We start from the raw sequence: 25,172 nt of genomic DNA, 5'->3' as shown, positions 1-25,172 counted from the left end.
GCTCTGCAACAGCTACCTAAAAATTTATGAGCTTACATCTGCTGCAACTAAGGTTGCAGCAAATTCTGCAACCACCTGATAAAACAGTTCTTCTTTGAATACAAAATGTCATATGATCTCCTTTTTTCGTTGGATCATTAGTTAGTCAACTTAGGCTGTATTTGGCATTCTTTGGACTTATCTCCTTTTTATAATTAAAAATTCAATTGTAACCCTAAATCGGGGTAGCAAAATTTTGCTGCAACCATAGTCTCCAATGTTTCAAATACAGACTAGCTTTTGTCTTAACCAATGCTGATCGTGCGTTTTCCAAGCAGAAGTGCAATTTTGGTGGGCCTGGATTGGAAATATTATTTGTTAGTTCACTCCTAATTTACATTCGCATGGACCTTGTCATCACTATCAGCAAAGATTTGTCATTCACACCTGGCCCTACAAATTATTTCTGCAAGTGTTTTCAACCTTACATTGATCCAGCTGGTTAAATCATTCAAACCATCATCTATTCTATGATACCCATCATTTGGTCAGAACTGTTGACCTGATAAAAAATCTTCCAATTTAGACAGTTCAACTGTTGGCCCATTCAACTTGGTTATCAGGTCACAAAATGTACACTCAATGTATGTATAAATTTTCAGAGGTCATAACTTTCAATTGATCTTTTTTTATTTTGGGTAATTTTTTGGGATCTATGTATTCTAAGTCTTGTCCATCTATTTTCATCAAAAAAATCCTTTTTTTTTAGCCTCAAATCATAGTTTTTAATATTTTTATAAATAAAAAATTAAAAATTGAATTAAAAAATATAAATTTAACATAAAATAATATCTACATATACATATATTACACCTAAAAACATAATTATACATACCTACATACACATATATACATATATGCTGATGTGGCATGGTCTGACTCATTCAACCCAAATGGTTGAACCAGTGAGCCGCAATCCGGAGACAAATGGTTTGGCCTACTGGTCAGTTTTTAAAACACCGTTCATGGTGAACGTGATCAGTTTTTCAGACTTATCCATTGAAAAAGGTGCCATAAATTTCCCTTATTTGTAAAGTTATTTCCACAAATTTGTAGGATTGTGTTTGACACCATTGCTTTTTCTAGCTGAAACGTTTTGGGTTGATAAATACAAATTGGTGAGAGATAGGTGTTATCACATCAGAACTAAGGGCCATTTAAGCTAGAATGATTAGACTTCAACACCCCCAGGGAAACAATAAACAGTAATTTGAGGTTTCCACAAACACCTTTTTAAGGTTTCAAAAGTAGCCTTAAACAACAGTTGGTATGCAAATTTGTACCGATCAACCTAAAACATTTCAAGTATGGATAAAATGATTTCTATAAAAGGATCAAATTTGAATCATCCTTTAACCAAATCGATTTCAAATTTAAAGAAACAGATAAATATTTTAAGGACTTACAAAGTTAAATTATATGCAACTCTTTTTTTTTTTAATCTTCTTTTTATATCTGTTTAATCAATCATTTATTCATGAGTATTGAGGATTTCCAACATCAGAATGATTCTTTGCTAAGTATTTAATCATAAGTCATAAGAACAGGGAGAAAGAATACTAAGAAACATTCCTTTTTCAAAATATTGAAATAGCAGAAACGGAAGGTGCTAAATTCAATCTTCAGTAACTCAATTAACTGTGTCTGTAGGTAGGAATACCTATCCTTTCTTGGCTCCAAATTCGAAAAAGAAATAACAGAACTGGAGGTGCTCCAACTACCTCTTGATTTAATGGCCAAGGCACCAACCCAACTCTCATGTGAAATGTCCAACTCCATATCCAAGAGTTATAAATAGGATCGCAAGAGTTCACATTGATGGTTTCAAATCTTTGGGTGGTTCTCTCGGTTCACCTAAAACTTGAGGATTTATCCCATCTCAGACTCCTCGATCTTTGCCTAGTTCATCTAATGATCACGTTTGGTTCACAGTCAAAATCCCAGTTCATTAGAATTTATCCCATCTTAGACGTTTTGATCTTTGTCTAGTTTATCCATCAGGAATGGGAATTGGATTTCGATTACGCCCAACCAAATGACTGCCATTCCGATTATTTCAATACCATTTGGGGGCCTTTGCGTTGGTTGAGCTGCATTGACTCAGCCGCTTCATAAAAGTTATCAAAAATAAATTCACTGAAAAGTTGATTTCTCAGTTCATGTGAGAGTACTTTCTGGTTTTCTAGGCTTTTCACCAAACATGGCTTTAGGCTTTCTATGTGAGCCCAAACATGGTTTTCTAGGTTTTGGCCTACCACACAGAATCCACTGCATCAAAGGCCTCCCATACAAGAACAAAGTTCAAGGCCCTAACCAGGCTGAAGCTTTGATTGAGCTACTTTCAGAATTGGCATCTGGGTCACACAGAATGCGTTCCACAGCACATCCCAGCCGTGTATTGGAAATATCTCCCAATGACAAGTAAAGGAGATGTTTCCAAAGCATGCTGAGATGTGCATGTGGGACGCTGTAAGGCGTGTTCTATGGGGAGCAGATGTGCACTCCTACTCTGTGAATGAAAAAAAAAAAATATTGAAAGAATCTGTACCAGATTATTTATTTTTTTATTTTTTTGCTGCACAGATTTTTTTATTTGACTCAAGGAGAACATATTTGGGCTTTTCAGAATGTTCACCAAACATAATTAATAGTCTGTCCATTTGGCATAAAGCCAAAAGGAACCTGAAAGCTCCAGAAGAGATCAGATTCATTCCTCACAAGTCACAAAATGATGCTGACACATCGCAATTGTAAGTTGTGAATATATCCCTCTGAATAAAAGCATACAAATACAGAGATATTCCCATGTATAATAATACATGGATGGTTTTATGATGAACCGTCTCAACAGTGAATTGGAATGGGTGCCCTGCCCCACAAGCACATATCCCCATGTATTTGAACATTTCCCCTGATAAATATGGGGAGCCCATTCGAATTCCTCAACGGTTGACTACATTTTCTGTACTTACATCACTATTTCATTTTTTCTATCTTTTGAAAATTGGATGAAGAAATTGTCTATTTCTTCAAAATTGGAAATACAACATGTTTGTTGCAAGAGAGCTAATATTGGAATTATCATTTTGAATAATTATACTACGATGATGACACAATTCTCAAAGTTTAAGGTACTAAAGTGAAATTTTCCCTTTTTTCTTGATATCTTCTAAAGTACTATACAAGGGGGAAGGAACCCATCCCCCAACCCAAGTGCAGGTACAGACAGAATTTAATCCCAAGTCTCAGCTATGAGCTTACCAACCAACTGATCGGCATCTCGCATTGCTACTGCTAGTTGGGACCACAATGCAGGACCGCAAATTCCACGGGCATTGTTGTCAGTACTGATATAACAAAAAATACCAAACCTTGGGTAGAAATAAAGCAAGCAATTAATGAGACCACCACGTTAGAAGAGACCATTTATTAAAAGCATTTCTTTCCTGTTGCATACAACTACTTTTTCACTTTTTCCACCTGTTTTGTCCGGGTAGGGTGATTAATGAATTCTTAAGATTAGCAAGGATTAACTGATTGCGATGGCTGCTCAGCGGGCTGTGGAATTCTGATAATGTTCTATGCATATCATTGATTCCACAACTTGCTAAACAGCCATGGTGTTCAGCTAATCCAAATTCTTTTAAGATGCATTTTTTTTCTCTATTTCTGTTTTGTTTGTAGTGCAATCTATTTGCACAAGCACAAATACATTGGAATGCAAATCAGAAAACTGTAAATTTTAAATAGTCATACTTCTGTTTTGGGTTTCATTTTAGTTCCAACAGATGAAATAATGCAAAATCTAAAACAAAAATAAATCAGAATTTGCACTCAAGTCATTTGATGAACTCCCATACTTTTAAACTAGTGCAAGTGAAATTGTACCACAAACAAACAGGACCAAAATATGTTGAAGGTGCATATTCTTTACCAAACCCACCATTACACTCTACACTTTAGATATATTTATAACTTTATACTTATACAAGCGAAAACCTATGATGCTGAAAAGACGTGATAGTGGAAAGGCTTTTACCAATCAAAACAACCCTTGAATTTGGACAGTGAAAACCTACTTGATTGGTTATTAGTTTCATGGTATCGGTTGATTGGTTATAAGTTTTTTTTTTTTTTGATATCTACTTATGTCAATGGGTATTTTGAAACGAAAACTATGGGTGCTTACAATTCGATTAATCGAACCATGGGCTTATTTTTTAAATTGAACCAGGGTTATCGGTTTTTGGAAAAATACTAACAGAAGCTAATCGGTTAATCAGTTGACCGGTTCGGTTAACCATCTATTCGATTTGTTAGTTTTTTGGTTTTTATTATTTACAATATTATAGAAAAATATATAAATATAAAATAAAACACTAGAAATATATAATATTATATTTTAAATAATAAATAATATATTATATATTATAAATATATATTTATATATAATGCATATTTATTAGTTTATAATGTATAGAAAATATAAAATTTATAATATACATAAAAAATATATAAATATATATACTAGTTGGTTCAGTTAATCATCGATTTTCTATTTTGGTTAACTGAAACCAAACCGGTACCTTCAGTTTTTTTAAATACCAAACCGGTCGATTCGATTAATCGATTTCAGTTCAGTTTCAGTCAGTTTTTCAGTTTTTCTTGCTCACCCCTAATGAAAACCTGTTTGATGGTCCTTGAAGGAGTCAACTCTCTTTCATTGTAAAATAGGCAAAATTTTTTTCAAACATTTAGAAAAATCCTTTTTTGGTCTATTAAGTTCCTCGTTGATGAGGGATAAATCCCAAGGCTCATTCCCATTTTGAACCATTCAAGTAATCATTTTCTCCTACGCTTGTTTGACTTTAAAGGAAACTGGGAGCTTCAAGTTGCAAACAAGCCCCCCAAGAGACCTATAACATCTACAACCTAGTAGTCCCAACCCTTGACCCATCGAAGTTTTCTTTTATTAGTTAGAACTAAGCATTTGGTTTCAATCAAAAAAAAAAAAAAAATCAATCAATTCCAACTGAGAATCAATATTGGCCCTAAGGGGCTGATAGAGGGCAGTCAGTCACCCATACCCTTTTATCAAAGTGAGTACTAAACAAATTTATCATGCTAGATGGAAAGCATAACCCATGCCAATCACTAAGTTGGCTGACTTAACTCTTAGAAAGAATTGGGAGTTCATAGTCTTTTTCTTCTTTTGTTTTGCATCGAAATTTTTGGAGGAAACAACAAACTTCTTAATTAATTGTTTCCCACTCCACTCTTGTGCCAAGTTCCAATTCCATTTCCAAATTTTCTTTCTTAAATTTAATTTATTTTTTGGCTGCTTATGAGAAACCTCAATTGGAGTCTCTTGACTAAATTTGATATTTTGGCAATGTTTTAAAAACCAACCTGAAGGTCGAACCATTTTTTTCTTCAAGTCCCGGGTCATCAGTTCAACCATGTGTGTGTATGTATAAATATATATTTTATCTATAAGTAATGTATAATTATGTTTTAGATATGTGATATGTATTTTTATATTTAATTTATATTTTTTTATTTTTTTATTTATAAAAATATTAATGATTTCAATTTGAAGCCAAAAAGGGGTTTTTTTCGTGAAAATAGCGGGGCAAAGCACCTACAACCCTTGGAACACATAGATCTCGAAAAGTTACCCAAAATAAATATATATATATATATATATATATATATATATATATATATATATATATATCACCCCAATCAAACATCAATGTGCAAAGTTATGGTCTTCAAAAATTTGCATGCATTAAGTGTGCAACCCGTAACCCGATGATCGGGTCAAACGGGTCAACAATTGAATCATCCAGGTCAGACATTTCTTGAAAAAGTCAATGGTTTTTGACCATTTGATGGGTTTTGACTGAACTAGACCCAGAATCTTGGCTAAGTGACGATTTGAACAATTTAACCGACTGGGTCAAGGACGAGTTGAAAACATTGTATTTTGGGATCTATTTTAGGAAGGGTATTTGATCATTGCGAGGAGCCGAGATCATTAGCTAAACTTAAATTTAGAGAACAAAACAATGGTCGACTTACCCAAGCATGAACAATATAAAGTGTAAATTAAAAAAAAAAAAGTAAAATAAAAACTATCCTTGTGGTTTAGCTAATTAACTAACTCTGCTCTTCCTACTTACATATTATCTTAAAGTACCCTTAAGTTTTTTGACAATTGACTAATTATTCTCCTATCATTAAGGTATCGTTACAATTCATCATAATCCACTTGCATGCCACACCACATGATTGTTATATTTTTAGAAAATGACAATAATACCCTTGTCTTCACCCCTTATGCCAATGCTTGCCACCTGAAATGTCACACTAGTACGAGTAAAGAACAACATTTGAACCTTTGTGTCTAGACTGGTTTGAGTGGTGGTCTCACCTTGAACTCGAGATGTTGTAGCAATCAATGGAGGGCCTATGTATTCAAAATCTCCATCGATTTTCTGATGTCGTCAATAATCTGAACATGTGGAGTGAAGAACCTGTAACAATGAAGAAGCTCTATTTTCATTTGAGACTTTGCAACATCATTGATTCATTGTGCCTGAGCTTTGGTTTGAAGCTCTACTTCACCTGAATCTTGCAAGGAATCACCTGTTCATGGTTCAGAGTTCTGGTGGACAAATGAAATATTTCTATCGTCTTGAAATGCAAAGCCCTGTTTTCTCAGATTGTCGGGTAACAATGAAGCCTGATCTAAGTATTCCACCATCGGATGTAGTCCATACATTTCCTCAATCATCTCTGCCATGCACCTTGCTCTCCCCATCTTCTCTCCTTCCTCTCTTCGTCATCTCTACTATGTACCTTGTTTTGGGAACGATGATGCTTCTCTTGAATTAGAGCTCTCACTCGGTGAGAGTGTTGGAATGGCACAGTGGAAAATATAATGTATATGTGCATAGAAAGAAACAAAGAAGATATCAAGAAACCGAAAGAAAGAAAGAAGAGAGAATACTAGATTTAACGTGGTTCGGCCAAATTGCCTACGTCCACGGTAGCAGCTCGGAGCTTTTCTTCTCACTATAAACAAGAGAAAATACAAAAATGACCTCACCAGAATCTAGCCTGTATCCAACACCCAATACACCCAACACTACACTTCTCTCAACACACTTTATATAGTACACAATGAAATGAAATGGAATGGGGTGAAAATAATAAAGGAGGGGGACCCCTATTTATATCTGCAAAGAGGGGCATAATGGGTATTATGAAAAAGAGTCTTCATTGCTAAGAAAACCCAAATGATGGACTTAATTAGTGTGCCACTAATTAATATGTGGTGGGCCACCGTTTGCTGATTTGGTGAGCCACTGACTGGCTCATCGATTCTATTTTTCAACATTTTCCAACTTGAAGACTATTTTCATAATGAAAAACCCTCTTGAGAATAGCTACCGATCATCTCTTGTTAAGTGACTTCAAGTCCCAGAGAAGTTCTACACCAGATAAACTTCTCTCTCATCACTGGCTTTGTTAGCATATCAGCAACATTATCGTTGGAGTGAATCTTTTGTAATGAGATATAACCATCTTCAACTACTTCACGAACAAAGTGGTACTGTACATTAATGTATTTGGTCTGAGCATGAAAGACAGGATTTCGTGCTAAGTGTAATGCGCTTTGACTGTCATAATGAAGAGTCACCACTTCTTGCTTGATGTGGAATTCTTCAAGCAACCTCTTTAGCCAAATACTTTCTGTGCATGCTTGTGTAGGTGACATATATTCTGCTTCTGTTGTAGATTAGGTTACCACAGACTGTAATTTTGATGCCCAGATCACTGTGCCATTAACTTAAGAAAACATGTGACAAGTAGTCAATTTTCTATTATTGCGATCTCTTGCATAGTCTGCATCTACATAACCAACTAGCTTCAAGGTTTGGCCACTAGAACAAATGGAGATTTCAGAAGTGCCCTTCAAATAACAAAGGATTCTTTTCACTACAGTCCAATGATCTCTTCTTGAATTTGCCATGAACTTACTGATTGCTCCCACTACTTATACAATGTCTGGTCCGGTGCACACCATGGAAAACATAAGGCTTCCTACTGCTGATGAATATGGTATGTGGGACATCTCGATCTTCTCAGCTTTAGTGCTAGGGGATTATTCTGAAGAAAACTTGCAACCAACAAGAAATGGGAAACTGACTGGTTTGGATTTTTGCATGTTAAAGCGGCACAAGATGATGAAGTGATCATTACCAAAGTATGTGTAGGCACAATGATCTGCTTCACATTTGCTAAAGCCCAAGCTCACAATGAACGAATCAAACCACTTATACCAACACCCAAATCCAGACTTTCTTGTTCTTTCTGTCCATATATACTGTCATCTCAAGAATCTAATTAACTACCCCCAGATCCTTCATGTCAAACTCCCTAGTTAAACGAGCTTTCAGTGCTGAGATACTTCCTTTATTAGTACCCGAAACTAGCATGTCATCAACATATAACATCAAAATGATGAATTGATCATTACCAAAGTATGTGTAGGCGCAATGATATGTTTTGCATTTGCTAAATCTCAAGCTCACAATGAAGGAATCAAACCACTTATACTAACACCTTGGCGCTTGCTTTAGACCATAAAGCGATTTGGTCAACCAACAAACCAAATCCTTTTTATCGTCCTCGACAAAAGCCTTTAGGTTGAGTCATATAAATCTCTTCTTCAAGATTATCATGCAAAAAGGTAGTCTTAACATCTAATTGCTCCAACTCCAAGTCAAGTACTGCAACTATACCCAAATACTGCAGCTATACTCAATAGAATACAAATAGTACTTAATCGAACAATAGGAGAAAATATTTTGTTGAAGTCAATACCTGATTTCTGAGCATATCCTTTTACAACTAGTCGAGTTTTGTATCTTTTGATATTCTCGCTAGTGTCTTTTTTGAGTTTGTACACCCATCTACAACCAATGACCTTTCGATCCTCAAGTAGTTTGACTAATTCCTAAGTTTTGTTTTCCTTCAGAGCTTTCATTTCTTCCTCCGTAGCCATTTGCCACTAACAAACATTTGGATATTTGCATGCTTCCTATGTATCAGAGTGTATTAGATCTAATACTTCTCTACTTTTAGCTTTAGACTTGGGAAAACTAGCTCTATGGTGTTTCCCAAATAAACAATCTTCACAAAAATTCAAATCAATAGATTCTAAACCAAGAAGTAGATTTTGATTAAGAAGTACCTTTAGTCCTTGTTTGCTCATATAACTCAAACGTTTGTGCCAAATCATGATGGAATCGTTCACAACATTTGCAATCATGGCATCACCGACCATGGTATCTCCGATCAAGTGGCATAGCTTTCCTTGTAGTTTGCCTTTTGCAATTACCATATCTCCTTTATTGATCTTCAATTAGCCTTTTTCTCCAGAAAATTTGTAACTGTCAATCATCAAACTTTCCCAGAGACAGGAGACTTTTTCGTAATTCAAGAATATACCGTACACCAGAGATTGTACGAGTGATGCCATCAAACATAGTAATTCTGATGTTTCCAACTCCAACTATTTTACATGTGTTGTTGTTGCCCATGTAAACAATCCCACAATCGCACGATTGGTATGTATAGAACCAATCTCTACACGGCGTCATATGGAAAGAAGCACCAGAATCTAATATCCAATTATGTTTTTAAGTTTTCACATGAGTCAATAAACAGTACCTCACAATCTTCTGATGAATCACTTCCTTCTGCGATGTTTTCTTGGGAATTATTTGAAGTCGGATCTTTGTCAAAGTTGGACCGATCTTAATCTGCTTTGGGTTACCGACAATCTTTTCGAAGGTGGCCCTTCTTACCATAGTTCCAACACATGAGTCCTTTCTTGTTGCCTTTTGACTTGGATCCTGTTTGATTTCTATTAAAGTCATTTCTCTCATTCGATCTACCTCATACCATCATTGCATCACTTGAAGAATTCTCACCAACTTCTCTGAGATTCTTCCGTAAGCAACATAGAAATAGTAGATTCTAATGACAGATCTTTAGTATTTCTCAAATTCATTATCAAAATATCCCAAAAGTCCAGCATAGAGCAAAGCAAAAGAGCAAACTTTTCTTCGTCATCAATACGTACCTCATAGAGACTCTGCAACTTGTCCCTTGAACCTTTGGTAGTGGTTTCCTCAGACACGTTGAATAGAACCAAATCTTCTAAAGCAAGAAGAATATCAGTCGTGACTATCTAGTTTTTCTTTTCAAAATTTTCGTCTTTCATATCAGCAGGCTTATTCTCTTTTCCTTCTAAGACAATTGTACAATCTTCTTTAACGAACACAGCATGCATCTTTAGCTTCCAAATTGCATAGTTGGATCCGTTGAATTTCGGTATGTCGAATCGGGTAAAGTTCGAACTTGCCATATTCAACAAGTGCAATACTAGAATAGCAAATACAGATTTTGATAGAATCCCGGAATAGAACAATGAAGCTCTGATATCAATTGTTAGAATGACATGGCGAAAAATATAATTTGTATGTGCACAGAAAGAAACAAAGCAGATAGCAAGAAACCGAAAGAAAGAAAGAAAGAAGAGAGAACACCGGATTTAATGTGGTTTGGCTAAATTGCCTACATCCACGACAGTAGCTCAAAGCTTTCCTTCTCACTACAAACAGGAAAAAATATAAAAATGACCTCACCAGAATCTAGCCCGTATCCAATACCCAATACACCCAACACTACACTCCTCTCAACACATTGTATATAGTATACAATGAAATGAAATGGAATGAAAATAACAGAGGGGACCCCTATTTATATCTACAAAGAGGGGTATAATGGGTATTATGAAAAAGAGTCTTCATTGCTAAGAAAACCCAAATGGTGGACTCAATTGGTGTGCCACCGATTAATATGTGGTAGGCTTGTTCGGTGGGCCACCATTTCCTGATTCAGTAAGCCACCGACTGGCCCACCGATTCTACTTTTCAACAAAAAGTCATTCCATGTTGGACCCATTTCAGGATTCCAGGAATTGATTTACAAGGTATTGGGTTTGAATGTGTTAGCATGGGCGAAAATGGGAGGGTGAATTTAGTAACTATTGAGGTTCCAAATTGAATTACGATTGGGTCTTCGATAGCCATGGGCTGGTTTCTTATACAGCAGTCAAGTGGGTTTTGCCATCTAAGTTCGTGATTGGGGGATTAGGATTTAGTCTTTAGTATTGTGACCAAAGGACACACTGTGGGTGTCCTTGTCTTTCTTCCAATTACTATAGTTTTGGGGTTGAACAGATCCATTGCTGGAAGCAACATGTTAATAATCAACAGAAGGGTCGTGTTTACCACACTTCCAAGTCTCTTTGATGGTGATAGGGGAAAAATGAAGTTGGTGTCACCCTTGATCTTGGCATTGTCATAGATGAAGAGGAACCACTCGAGGAGGTGGTTGATGAAAAACCATTGATAAGGAAACTGCTATCCAAGAAAGTTGTGGAGCTAGGGATTTTGATTGGTGTTGAGGCTGTTGATTTTGTTGCCTCTAGTGGAGATAGTGGGGAGCAAGAGGGGAGGCGTAAAGCTATTGTGGAGGACACATCTCCATAAATGAAAACAAAGAGGAAGACGATTGCGGCTACAATTGACAAGCAATCAAAGGAAAGTTATGAACGAGGATGGTTCCATTGTTGTGTTCTCAGTTTAAGAGTAACCAATGGAGCAGTTCCCGTGGCAGTCCTCCTTTGTTCAACAATCGACATTCAGTTCCCGTGGGTGCGTCAAACATGATGATGTGCGAAGGACACTCCATGCTCTAATTTTTCTAGTAAAGCTTGCATCTTCTTGAGTGTTGGACTGCAGGGTTGGCGACTATCATTACGGAAGGAAGAAGCCCCGACTTTGAGCTTCTTGAGATCACAAAGCTCGTCCTTGAGCCACTTGATGTCTATAAACGTGATGTTTTGTTGTTGTTTTCTGCCCCGGTCTAGATTCCCTCCTATCTCTATGCATTAGGGTGTGAAAGAATGCTACCACCTCTAGAACTCGTCGAATCTTTGTAGCTACTATTTTCAGTCCCTTCAGTAGTAATAGTGGCAGTGGTGGTGAGGGGGAAGAAGAAAGAAGAGGGAGTGAGAAAGACAAGTTGAGGATGAAAGGGGAAAGAGACAAGTGGAGGGCAAATTTAATATTTCATTTTTTCCATTAATATTTAACGACAACGTCAATTGTAGAAAACTCAATTACACTTTAAGACAATATGTAAATAGTAATGGTAGAGTTAGTCAATTAACTAAACCATAAGGGTAGTTTAAGATATTTTCCTAAAATAAATTAGGAAAAGATAATTTGGGTATTTAGGGAAAAATAAAGGGTTAGATAAGAATCTTTTTCAAAATTAACTGAAAGAATATTAACGGAAAGAGTCTTTAGCCCCGTTCACTTTTCGGTAAGTTACTTACCCAGGTAAATGTAGTTATTTGGGTAAGTTTTTCCTAGGAAACACTTACCTGGGTAAGTACATTTACCCATGTTCTTTTATTTCCCGATTAATAAGGCAATGACCATTTTAACCATAAAAATTCATTATTAAAAGGGGCATTTTTGTTCCATTCAAGTGTTGGCAACTTTCCCCCTATGTGGGAAAGTTATTTATCCATCTAGGAGATGGGTATCACTTTTCTCGGTAAGTAGTACCTAGGAAAATAAACTTTCATTGATCCCCACATAAAGCTGAAAAAGACACATGGGATTCTTAGTCAATGGGAATCAAAATCCCATTGACCAACTTTTCCCCCTCTCAAAATCCAAAAAAAAAGAACTCCCCCTTTGTGTAATAGCTAAAGTTCAGGGAGTCTTTGTCACACATTAAAATATAGGGGGGGTTTTATCACTAATCCTATAGTACAGGGGGTCCTTATAGTTTACTCTTATTTTTATCGAAAAAGTACGAACAGGCCCGATGCAGATTTATGATTTTCACTATAGAGCTATAAACATTCAAAATGGCAATAATCATGCTCTATGCACCAACACCCGCCCATGAATTGGCATCAACTCCAAGTTGGCACTTACCCCAACAATACTTTGAGCCTACAAATTTTGACCCTGGGCTGAATTGTCATTCTCCCTATTTTTATTCATTGCCTGACGGATCTATTAAGGACTTTTCTAGGCATTTCCATCATATTTTGAGTTTTTGACTTACTTTTAAAAAAGGGAAAAATCTATGATGCGGAAAAGATATAATATAGAAAGAGTTTTGACCAATCAAAATCCACCCATGAATTTTGATAAATGACAATTGATTGGCTATCATATTTATGATTCCAATTGACTGGTTAGAAGTTTTTCAAATATCATATCTTTTCCATATCATAGTCAAACCCTTAAAAAAGACAAATACGTGGAATGTGGAATATGTGAGACACGTTTAAACTCTTGCACAATACCTTACGAGAAACGGCCAGTTGGGGCATGTTTGGTCGTTCTGAAGATCAACAAAATGGGTTTATAAAAAATGCTAAACTATTTGTAGTTTTATACAGTAATGGACTGATGACCATGCTCCATGGGGCCCACAGGCTGCTTATTGCTGCGCGTACTACGCCATTAGCGTATTTTAGCAGGAAAGATTCTCATTTCAATTTTCAAGCATGTTTACTTTTCTCCTCCGGTACATATCTTTGCTCACCCCCGGCATCTGAATATAATCTGATCAGAGCTCTCCGTCATTCTTCTTCCTCGAAAATGGCCATGATTGCGACGGTAATTACGAAACTGACACGAATATGTTCTTGTATCTTTTCTGGTTTTCATGGTGGTTGAATTCACGAACAGAGATGCAATTGGATTCATTGCTTTTACAGCAGACCAGCCTCTCAGGGTCTTCCCAGAGTCCCAGATCCCCTTCTACACAGCCCTTCTTATCAGTTTCTGTAACTGACCCTGCGAAATTGGGGAATGGCGTCCAATCTTACATCTCCTACCGAGTCATCACCAGGGTAATTCGTAATTTCGAGGATTATGTTTCATTCTTTCATCTTCTGCTTCATTATTTAATCTAGACTTCTATTCTAGGGCCTGTGGATTCAAAATCCAATTATGCCGTGTTCTTCGATTATCGCGTTCTGAACAAGTACTGGTGTTTGACGAAAACATGATTCTCTATAAGACTAGCAAAACATGAGCGATTAGCCTGAACTTGTGTTTGCTATAGAATTTCTTTTAGAGAATTTGGAGATTTAAAGTCGAGATAAAAGAGCCTGAAGTTTGAAATTAAGAAAGTGAAGAAGAGAATTATCAGGTTGACAAGAGGCGTAATCTGAGCAGGGTTGGACCCTCAAAACAGCTGGTCCTATTCGATTGAATGAAACTTGGTTCTGGTGCATACATGTATCCTAGCAGTTAACTTGCTTGTTGGAGCTTGATGAATATCTATGAACTAGAAGGCGCATTAATATCAAGTACAATTGTATTGGTAGGTAAAATTCTACCATGCACTGTATCCAAGAATACGTGATTAATGTAGATAATCAAGCTCAATTCCCATATCAAGTGACTTAAATGGAAAATGGGAAAGTTGGTAAATTACTTCACTATTTGCTTCTTTGATATGTCTTCACCTTTTGACCCTTCCAGCGGACTCTTCACTTTCTGTTGGAGTTTAAGATAGCTTTTTTTCCCCCTTTGAAAAGCTAGGAAATACAGTAGATAATGGGAATGAATGATATGTTCTACTGGATACCCTATGGGTAATTTGGGAGGAAAATAAGTGCAGGATCTTTTTAGACTAGACCACGCCCTTCAGGTTATTATTGCTATTGGAGTCACACGTTGAGTCAAGGTATTTGACATATTCCAAGGGATTTTGGTTTATTCAAATTTGACATTGGTTTCTTTTTGTCTGGGTCTATATCATATTCTTAAGATCAGTTCATCTTGCTTCATTGTAGTTGAATACTGTTTAACCTAATCTAGTTGATTAGTATCAGTCTTACACTTGGTAGGGTTCAATTAGATAGTAGCTTCTAGAGTTATTGTTCGATATGAGGTCAGCTCCCCCTATTTAGTGGAAATTTTTTGGCCATTAGCAATTTATTTTACCATTTCCATTTTGGGTTAGTCTAGTCATAGGAGGTAAATATCTTAGTTGTCTTTCTTTTTTGAAAAATTCTTTAGAGAGTTATTACGTTTGTATTTCCTTTTTTTAGGTCCTTGAAGAGGTCAGAAAAGGGGAAGCATTAGAGGGAGATGTTCTTCTTGGATTTAATTTGATTAAACCTGACAGAATTTACAAGTGGTATCTTCCCTATCATGTTGTGCATGCATTGAAGTTTTGGATGACTTGCTGCTTTATGGATTGCTTGTTTATTCAATGGATCCTCTTGCTTGTTGTTATTTATTGAGTGGGAGATAGCCATTGAAGCAGTTGCTTTGATTAACCCTTAGCTCAGTAATCCAGGTATTTACTTGACGGTGTGCCATTATTTGAAAGTTCTGAACCTTAAATTGGCTCACTAATTGTTTTGTATTCTGATGTATGATTAATTTCCCCTGCAAAATCTTTGAAATGATTAATTTCTCCTGCAACATCATATAAGTTTGTTCATCTTGGTGGGTGCATACCCATCATAGAGATTAGGATATGCCCCTACTTCCCTACATATGGTGAAGGTCAAGCCTCCCACTACTAAATGGGGATGGTTATGGGGGAAAATTGTCTACAGAGTTTTCTATCAGTTAATTGACCTAAAGCATATAGAAACAACCACACCTTTAGTTGTAATAAATTCCATGAAGGTTCATGCTTTGATGATTTGATCCAGTGTTTTAAAAGGTGTACCTAGGCATGTGGTAAGTACACCTTGTGAAATGTTAACCAATGAAAATTAAGTAGACCATGTGACATCTTTAACATGATTGGTTACTTTTTGATTTATCGTGTAGTTTCTGCATCGTAGTTGGGCTCTTATTTAAATAAAATTTTCAGTTTATTGTTCATCATATTTAGGTTATTGACCATTATTTATGCGTTAATTAATTAATTAACTTTGAATCCAAATTTGGTTTTCATTTTACACTTGTAGTGTAGTAGCGGTAAACTGTGTTTTATTAGTTACATACATGATGCTTGTGGTTTGAAATGAGATGAATCATTTGTCTATATGTTTATGTTTTTTGCATATGTATTTTAAATTTCTTGAAAGTTTTCAAGAAACAGAAATACACTTATGATTTATTATAACATACATGATCCAATTCAATTCAACCTTCTCTATGATTTTCTTACCAAAAAAATTCACTATGATTTCCAACATGCTTATTATTTTCGGAAAATTATAGAAATGATGCCTTTACACATGCAACTTGTATAACAAGATTCTTCATGCCTTTATAAAATAAGAAAGTAACATCTTTTGACTGAGTCCCTTCCAGATAGTTAGCACAGTTTAAATAGCATAATTCACATGGTTGTACTAATGGATTTTTTTTTTTCTGGAAATGTGAATAACATAAGTACCATTTCATGTATCTGATGTAGGAGATTATCATGTCATCAATGATATCATCTCTGTAGTTGAGGATTTACCTTAAAGAAATTCTATTTCTCCTTTTATTTGTCATGTTTAGGGTCTTCTAGCTTCTATTCTCAGACATTAATTATGCAGTATGATTGAAGTTATGTAGTTTATCATTTTAAGCATTTGAGGTTATATTTTATGGCAGACAAATTTGCCTGAATATCAAGGTCCAGAGAAGATTGTCATCCGGCGTTACAGTGATTTTATATGGTTGCATGACCGGCTTTTTGAGAAATATAAGGGCATATTTATTCCTCCTCTTCCAGAGAAAAATGCTGTAGGTAATAACATGATCTTTTCTTTACCAAAACAGTGTTTTAGTCCTTTTATGTACTAAAGTTTTTTTTTCTCTATTTTCTTTTCAACAGTTGTCAACATAGTTGTGGTGCTGGGTTCTTCAGAAATTGTATAATATTTTTATACCTTTGATTAATGTGCTTATTTAATGATATATTAGTGTTGGTTGAAATATTTTGAATTTCTTGTGATCAATAACTAATATAGTTTATTTATATTAAGTAGGACAACAACAGAACAAGTAAATCACAGCTCCAAATGGGAAACAGGTCAGGAACTTAGTAATAGATGTCAAGAGCTTAAACTATATAGCATAGGATGAAGAAAAGAAACTCAAGACAACAATGTCTTGATTTAAGGATGTTAGATTAACATCAATTCTATCTATTGGATGATTTTTATGTGTTGAAGCATCTTCTAAAGTGTCACAGTGATCAACATTTTCAAACCATCATTAACCCATATGCATATGGTCAAGTCAGTTAACCAGTGACCTGGACAGCTGACTGGTCCCTGTTTTTTGACAATTTTTACTGTTAACTAACGAATTTCCCAGTTGATCTTCTAAATTGTTTTACTTGTTACTGACAGCAGCCACTTTGTTCAAAAAGAAAATGCCAAGGTTAGGTCTTTATCCATTCCATCCTTCCTAAGACCCTAGATAGTTGGGACCAACATTGGGTAGTGACCTTTTATTTGTTTTACTTTTTGATGTCTCTGGAGCAGTAGAGCTGGCATTTTTCAAGTTTAGGTTTATTTTGGAAAGGTTTCATTTATCCTTTCTTTCCTTGTTTTGCCGATTTTTGTCAATCTCATGGTCAATTCCCAACGAACTGGGGTTCCTTAGTAAACTGTCAAAAAACGTACAAAGAAATTGGAATTAGTGGTTCTACACTGTGTTCATGAAACCATCCTCCATTGCTTGATTTCCCAGTACTGTTTCAAGAATAAATTGTTTCAAGGCCTATAGATCAAAGATACTCATCAAGGGAAGAACTGCTGGCATTGCATCAAGGTTTAAAGCTGGAAAATTCTCTAAGTTTTAAGGATATCTTGGTGGAAGTTGACTCACATATAGTTGTAGGCCATCTGCTAAAAACAACCAAGGCCTGTGGGCAGTTCAGACACATTTTGTGGGAAGTAAGCAAGCTGGTGCTGGAACTAAGGGCACACTTCCAACGGACACCAAGAGAGTCAAACTTTTTGGAAGATGATATAGCCAAACAAGGGGTTAATAGGATTCAACTGTATTGGGGTGGTGACCAATTTGGAATCCGTTATATATGTTTGTATAAATAAAAAGAAAGGGTGTAAATGGGAATGGTAGACAGGACCGCCTAGGGATGTTTGAGATACCTGTAACTCATTCCTTGTAAATACCAGACATTCTTTGTTGAAATTAATAAAGATGGCACTTATCTATCATATAAAAAATCATATTGGACACATGGGGTTAAGGAAAGACTGTTTCAACCTTTTTTGGTAAGAAAGAGAAATCATAAACTAGAGCAAAATTAAATACAAACAAATAAACAAAGTCGACCAAACTCCACATTATGACACTCACTAGTCACTACCAAAAGATGACACACCTGACAAATCCTTGCCTAATTCATCTAAGATCCAATCTGGTGGATAGGAATGCCAATCTCCTTGAGCCGTTTCTTTACCTGATCTCAAAACAGAAGTGTGAACTTAATATCTAAACCGACCAAAGAGTGAGTGAGGTCTTGGACCAAGAAGAAAGAGTCTTTTGGCCATTCAAAAAACATTTCTTGCAAGGCCAGAGATTATCTGAAAGCAATCTAATTCTAGGATCAGCTTTAAAACACCACATCTCTTTGCTAACAACATGCCTTCCACAGCGGCTATTACTTCTGCTTGAAAAGCCGATGACACTGATGATTTGCCACAAGAGAGCACTACAAAGGATCACGACGTATGATGACAGCACTGAAAGACAAGATGCTATCTCCCAAAATAAAATCAATGTTTAATTTAAACCAGCCTTGGTCTGGGGGGAGGGGGTCCAACTCCTGTTGAAATTATTTGCAGCTTGAGGTCTGGGTTTCCCCAGAGAACCCAACCTCAAATTAAAAACCATCACTCGGTCCTGAGTCAACCTGTTTAATCACTCTAGCAAGCAACAAACTATGGAAATAAGGTACTGCAATTTCACAGCAGATGGCGTTGGGATTTATTATGTATGTTCTTGGTCTTGCTATTGCAGTAGTGATGGTTTTCTTGTCAGGCTAGGATATGATATTTTCAACTCTTTATGTACTATTTTTTAATCTTTCTATTCTTTATCTCTCTTTTTATCATTCTTAATGAAAACTGTCTATTATCAATGAAAAAAATAATCCTATCTTAAATTTCTCTCCTTTTATCCACATATAAAACTGTGTACTGGTTGGATGTGCCATTAATTGCAGTTGGAATGCTTTTGAAGCACTTGATATATTCTGTTCCACTAATTATTGACTTTGATTTCCTTGATATGCAGAGAAATTCCGCTTCAGTGCTGAGTTCATTGAGATGAGGCGTCAAGCACTGGATATATTTGTGAACCGGATTGCTTTGCATCCACAGCTCCAGCAAAGTGAGGATTTGAAGACCTTCTTGCAAGTAGATGAAGAGGTGAAGTGTCAGTGCTGTATGCCTTAAGTAGGAAAACCTTGTTCAACTTCCCATTATGTTGGGAAGCATAAAAAATTATAATTGTCAGAATATCCTTTTAAAAAGGAACCCAATTGGTGCAGTACAAGTGGGTCTTAAACATTTGGGCCATATTCCCATGGCAATAGGGTTTTCTTACTGTTTATGGCCCAAAATTTTAGTGAGTTCTATTCTTGTAGTCTCACTATCCACAACCCAGGATTGAAGTATATTTATTCATCAATACAGTACATTACTTTTCTAACAGAAAAAAAATGGTCCACCACAAGAAGCCAATAGTGGAACAATTTAAGAGAGAATATTCTAGGAAGATGCAAGGAAGATATTGTTTCTTGTCTCTCTATAAAAGAGTTGTATTCTATTTATTTTTAAATTTAGTGGAGAATGATGTTCTTAACGAATTTTGTTTTTCTAAAATTCTTGGAATTTGTGCATTGAGAATGATTCTTGTGGAAGTGGAAACTCCAGTAATCTCATGCCTATGCATGTGCATATTTCTCTCTCTTTCTTGTATCTCATTTCTGTAAAATTCATCAAGGTGCTGCATAAACCCTTTCCTCAGGAATCATCATCATCATCATCCAAGCCTTATCCCAACTACATGGGGTCGGCTACATGAACCCTTTTTCACTAACCCGTTCCATTTCAAACCATATTCACTGTTAAATTATTAGTGCTTAAATCATTTCTTACTACTACCCATGTCCTCGTTGGTCTACTCCTAGCTCTTCTAGCCCCCTCCAGTTGTAACAAATCACTTATAACCAGAAATGTTGGTGGTCTTTTATGCACGTGACGAAACCATCTTAGCCTACTCTCTCTCTCTCTCTCTCTCTCATTTTATCACTTATTGGAACTACTACTAGGTTTCTATGGATGGCTTCATTCCTACTCCTATCCTTTCTAGTTTTTCCACTCATCCATCTTAGAATTCGCATTTCTGCTACACTCATCTTCTGAACATATTGTTTATTGACTGCCCAACACTCTGCTCTATACAACATAGCTGGGCCTTACAACTGTTTTATAGAATTTTCCTTTTAATCTAGGTAGTATCCTCCTATCACACAAAGGTCCAGATGCACCCCTCCATTTTTGCCCTTACGCAGGAAGCATGTTGCACCATAATTTCATTGGAAAATCATCCTTTTACATATTACCTAACCTTTACTGGACTATAATATGCATAATTTGATTCTGGTATTTATCTTCATGTGCAGACAATGGAGAGAGCCAGATCGCAAGAGACTGGTATATTTAAAAAGAAACCAGCTGATTTTATGCAAATTTTCAAGGTAGGTTGTGTTTGGTATTTAGGAAAGACACTTATTTTTTGACAAGTAAAAGGAAAATTTTACTAAAGAAACAAAAACTGGATACAACCAAATAAATAGCTGTTAGGATAATACCCCAGAAGGACTCCCACCCAAACTGAGACAAAAACTCATAACACCCCAAAAATTTCCACTAATACATCAAAAGCAAATTTGCACTAATACATCAAAAGCAAATTTGCACTAATGAAGCTCAGTTAATCTTCAGTTTCTCCAAACTCTTCATGACCTCCTTCCTCCTCCCAAATTTCTCCTCCAAGTGCACCAGCAGCTTTCCTCAAACTTTCTTCCTTCCTCTTCCTTTCAAAGGCTTCAAAGGTTTCCCAGCAAAACTCTCCCCTCCCAAAAAGAATTAAGCCCAGGGACTTGCCAATTTCCACCTCTCTATCAAATAACCTCTTCAAATCCACACTTCCTTTCCTATTCTCCTCCTCTTGCACCATATTGGCAGAAATCTCAAGGCTTTTATTTTCATCCAAGCTAACCTTCTTCAGTTCATCATCTTTGGAGTTTTCCGGATGAAACTCGTTCCCACCTCCAACCTGCAGAGATCGCTTCTCCACTTGGGGGTTCTCATAACAAATATTTCTAGGTTTTGCTTCTCTTCTTTCATATATTCTTTTGTATTTGTTGGTCAGCCCTGCTCTTACCTAACCATCTTTCAGTCTCGAAAAAACCTTTGTAACATGTACTATGTTAGACTTACTTGAAGCTCTGGTTTTTTTTTTTGGAACCCCCGAAACATCTCTATTTAGCTCAATCATTCTCCTTCCTCCTATTACCCAAATCAACACCCAGTCTTCCAATGACCACTTCAGAAGTTGAAGAACCAGAGCCGTTCCCCATCTTAACATCATGAAGCAGATTTTTGACAGGGCTTACCTTTTTACCTTCTTCTCCTTCTATGTTGTCTCCCTCTTCCTTGTTCCCTTCCCCTTCCCTATTCTTAATCTCTCTGTTTGCCACCTCTTCCACTGCCTCCCCCCTAGTTCCATTCTCCTCCCCAACTCCCAACTCCAAATCCATTGAACTGCCCCCATTTAGAACTGTATCGAAGACCCTATTCTCCTGGCATAACTCCGAAGGAGCAGAAGAGATCATACCTGGCTCACCACTGACAGAGTCAAAAGAGCTGCACGTATTCAACTTGGCAAGGGGAAAGTTCACAGGTCAGATCATTGAAACAAGCTTTTGGTGATTGGGAACTTTTAACATAAAGGAAGGAAAGTAACAAACACATAAATATGTGGAGCATAGACCTACAAGGAATTTGAAATGAAATATTAATTAAGAATTTTTCTTTGGCTAATAATGTGCCTTGAAAAATCAAGAAGATAAAGAAACATGCTTAAATTGGTATTGGAAGAAACTGTCCTTGCATACATAGACCAAAAATTTTATGGTGATGTGCTTCAACCTCATTGACACCATCCAAGTAGAAGAGACCTAACACTTGAAGGAGTAGCTTTTTCAGCCAAATTTACCACTTGCACTGGACTTTATGATTCGTTTCTGAGGGGAACCTTGTCATATCCTGTCTACCTTGCTTGCTACCCTACTAAATGCAAATATGCAATACCTGAAGATTTCTTCAGGTATAAAATTACATCTCCAATTATTGTAAATTGTACACCCCTTTTTTATAATACCTTTCCAGCCATAGTGAGACTTCCCCTCTTCCATCATTATTGGGCCATCAATCACATGCTGTATATTTTAATTTCCTCCACTAAAAGGCTCTAGCTTTGACTATTAAGTTGCCTAATTGAAGTCTTTGAGGTCCAATTGGATGAAGATAATTCTTTTGGTAGGCAAGAAACAAGGTTCTATTTCATATACTGTAGAATGAGATGGCACTGACACATCATTTTCCCCTCCTGCCCTTAAACTTTTGACAGGATGTACAGTCTAAAGTAAGTGATGCTGTTCTTGGAAAGGAAAAACCAGTAGAAGAATCAAATCCTGAATATGAGAAACTTAAAAATTACATCTTTGAGCTTGAAGAGGACTTGGCTGAGGCACAGAAACATGCTTTTCGTCTAGTAAAGAGGCATAAAGGTACTAAGAATCTAACTAATGTTGGTGTCTTACTGAACCTTCTTCATCTGTTACAATTTATTGTTTTCTATTTTCCAATTTTTCCTTGTGGGTTTTCCTTCCCAGGTATCATACTGAAGTAACATATAAGATTTGCTCATCTTGTTGTGCTTAGAACTAGGGCAATCACTGTCGGACTTTGGGAAAGCAATCAAACTTTTGGGTGCATGTGAAGGAAATTCTCTTGGAAAGGCATTTTCTGAGCTTGGATCAAAGTCAGAAATGTTATCTATTAAGCTACAGAAGGAGGTAAGTTCACTTGTTCAACTTTTGGGGGTTCACATGATTCAGTAAATTGTTATTAATAATTAAGGCCATTACCTAATGTTGGTCCCAGTTATCCAGGATCTTGGGGTCGACTGTATATGGACCTTATGGCATTTTTGCACAAAATGTTTCTGCTCAGACTTGAACCCCATATTCTCACACTTGTCGGCCTAAGATTTAACCATTGTATCAAGCAATGGCCCCTAAACCATGTTTTCTAATTTCTAGGTTATTATAGTTTTTCTTGCATTCCCAAATCTACAAATGATGGTGTTACTGCCCTTGGACAATGATCTAGGCTCACAACCTGTTAATGAAGTTTGCGGAACCTTTAAAAGATTATGTTCGTGCAGTGCAGTCTATTAAGGTTGGTTGCTTCTCCTGTTTGAATTTTGAAACCATGCATCTACTATATTTGTGAAGTCAGTTTTTCCAGATCAGCTTAAAATTGTACTAACCAATTCAGCTGAAAAAATGGGACAAAATATTGAAAGCCAGCAAACCATGAAAAGGGGATAGCTCAAAATGATAAAAAATTCTATAAAATCCTGTGAGGGTTCTGTATTTGTGTTTGTGGTTTGTTGTGGAAGCTTACACTTTGCTCCCATTTTCTGAGTAGGCCACAATGGCAGAGAGAGCAACCGCCTTCAAGCATCAATATGAACTGGCTGAAACAATTAAACTGAAGGAGATAAACCTGTATGATTTCACATAGACCTCCCATGTTTTTTGTGTTTTTTGAAAATTGCACTGGACTTGTGTATTGAATCTGGGCATTGATAGGCAAATCAAAAGCTTCCTTTAACTACTACTATTATTGTTTCTGGAAACCCAAACTCTTGTGGTATGATATGCAAAATTGCAGGATTTACTGATATCTTTTTTCCTTACGTTCCTTAAAGGATGTTACCGTAGCTACGTACTTTACTACCATGAAATGATGAAATTCTCTGGTTCCTCTTTTGGTCTATTCTGATCTTCAATCTCTGCTACTGTCACTTAACTAGAAGTGATATTTTAGTAATTCTAATTGTTATTTGGAGTTTTTCTTTTTTCCTTTTTGATAACTGGAGATTTTGTATTTATTGTTTGTTTGCAGTGATAAGCTGATGCTAATACGATCAGATAAGGTTGGAGAGGCTGAGATTGAATATAGGGAGGTAAGTTATCAGGTTCAGGCAACATGTAATCCCCTGATGAACATGTAAAGATGTCTTGTTAGGTTAACGAATATTGGCTTTCTAATGCAGTTGAAGGTTGAAGGCGAGGAGGCAACAAAAAAATATGAGATGATTGTGCAGCTAATGAATGAAGAAATTGTACGTTTCCAAGAACAGAAAACATGGGACGTGGGCGTTGCCTTCCATGAACTTGCAAAGGGACAGGCGCAACTGGCAAATGAGATTGCGGATGCTTGGCGTAGTCTCCTCCCTAAGCTAGAAGCTTGTTCTTCCGCTCAAACATGAATATCCTGGGAAATTTCCTTCAAGACTCCCCCCAAAGGTCCCTCTTTCTTTGTAAAGGCAGGGTTCCATGAGTTTTTGTAAATCTTCTATGGGTTGTTGTAGAAATGCTGGTTATTGTTCTTTCTGTAACTTTTACCAATTTCAAACATAATAAAGCTTTTGGTCCTTCCATCTGTTCTACGCCTTAAATCGACATATATCCCTCTTATCATCATCTATGCGAAATACGATTTTATCAATACAGGCGACTGACTCTCTGTTAATGGCCTGGTGAGTTGGTATGAGAGACACACCACAAGTTAGTTCTAGTTAAATGATCAATTGATCATGACAAGAGGCTACTAGCTCTCTAAACGCCCTCCCCTGAGTTGAGCATTTTCCAACTAA

General features: G+C 36.4%; 1 protein-coding gene across 6 annotated transcripts; it reads left to right on the top strand.

Moving 5' to 3' along the window:
* Window positions 1–13,674: 13,674 nt before the first annotated feature.
* LOC104607636 (sorting nexin 1-like) lies at window positions 13,675–24,958 on the top strand. 6 transcript variants are annotated; one of them, XM_088898981.1, is made up of 12 exons: window positions 13,675–13,829; window positions 13,931–14,065; window positions 14,142–14,541; window positions 16,791–16,926; window positions 19,449–19,582; window positions 20,842–20,916; window positions 22,854–23,013; window positions 23,168–23,301; window positions 23,618–23,686; window positions 23,939–24,018; window positions 24,419–24,479; window positions 24,570–24,958. In XM_088898981.1, the coding sequence occupies exons 3-12, from the start codon at window positions 14,491–14,493 to the stop codon at window positions 24,783–24,785; spliced, it is 1,116 nt and encodes a 371-aa protein (XP_088755107.1). In that variant the 5' UTR covers window positions 13,675–13,829; window positions 13,931–14,065; window positions 14,142–14,490; the 3' UTR covers window positions 24,786–24,958. The 6 variants fall into 6 exon arrangements, with proteins under 6 accessions (XP_088755107.1, XP_010271611.1, XP_010271612.1 ...); XM_010273309.3 differs by lacking the exon at window positions 14,142–14,541; XM_010273310.3 differs by lacking the exon at window positions 14,142–14,541 and having other exon boundaries at window positions 13,684–13,829; window positions 13,934–14,065.
* The last annotated feature ends 214 nt before the right edge of the window (window positions 24,959–25,172 follow it).

This window comes from Nelumbo nucifera, chromosome 2 (genome assembly GCF_055504915.1).
Source record: "Nelumbo nucifera cultivar China Antique chromosome 2, China Antique-T2T, whole genome shotgun sequence".
Taxonomy (NCBI): domain Eukaryota; kingdom Viridiplantae; phylum Streptophyta; class Magnoliopsida; order Proteales; family Nelumbonaceae; genus Nelumbo; species Nelumbo nucifera.
This window is presented reverse-complemented; position numbering and strand designations above follow the sequence as displayed.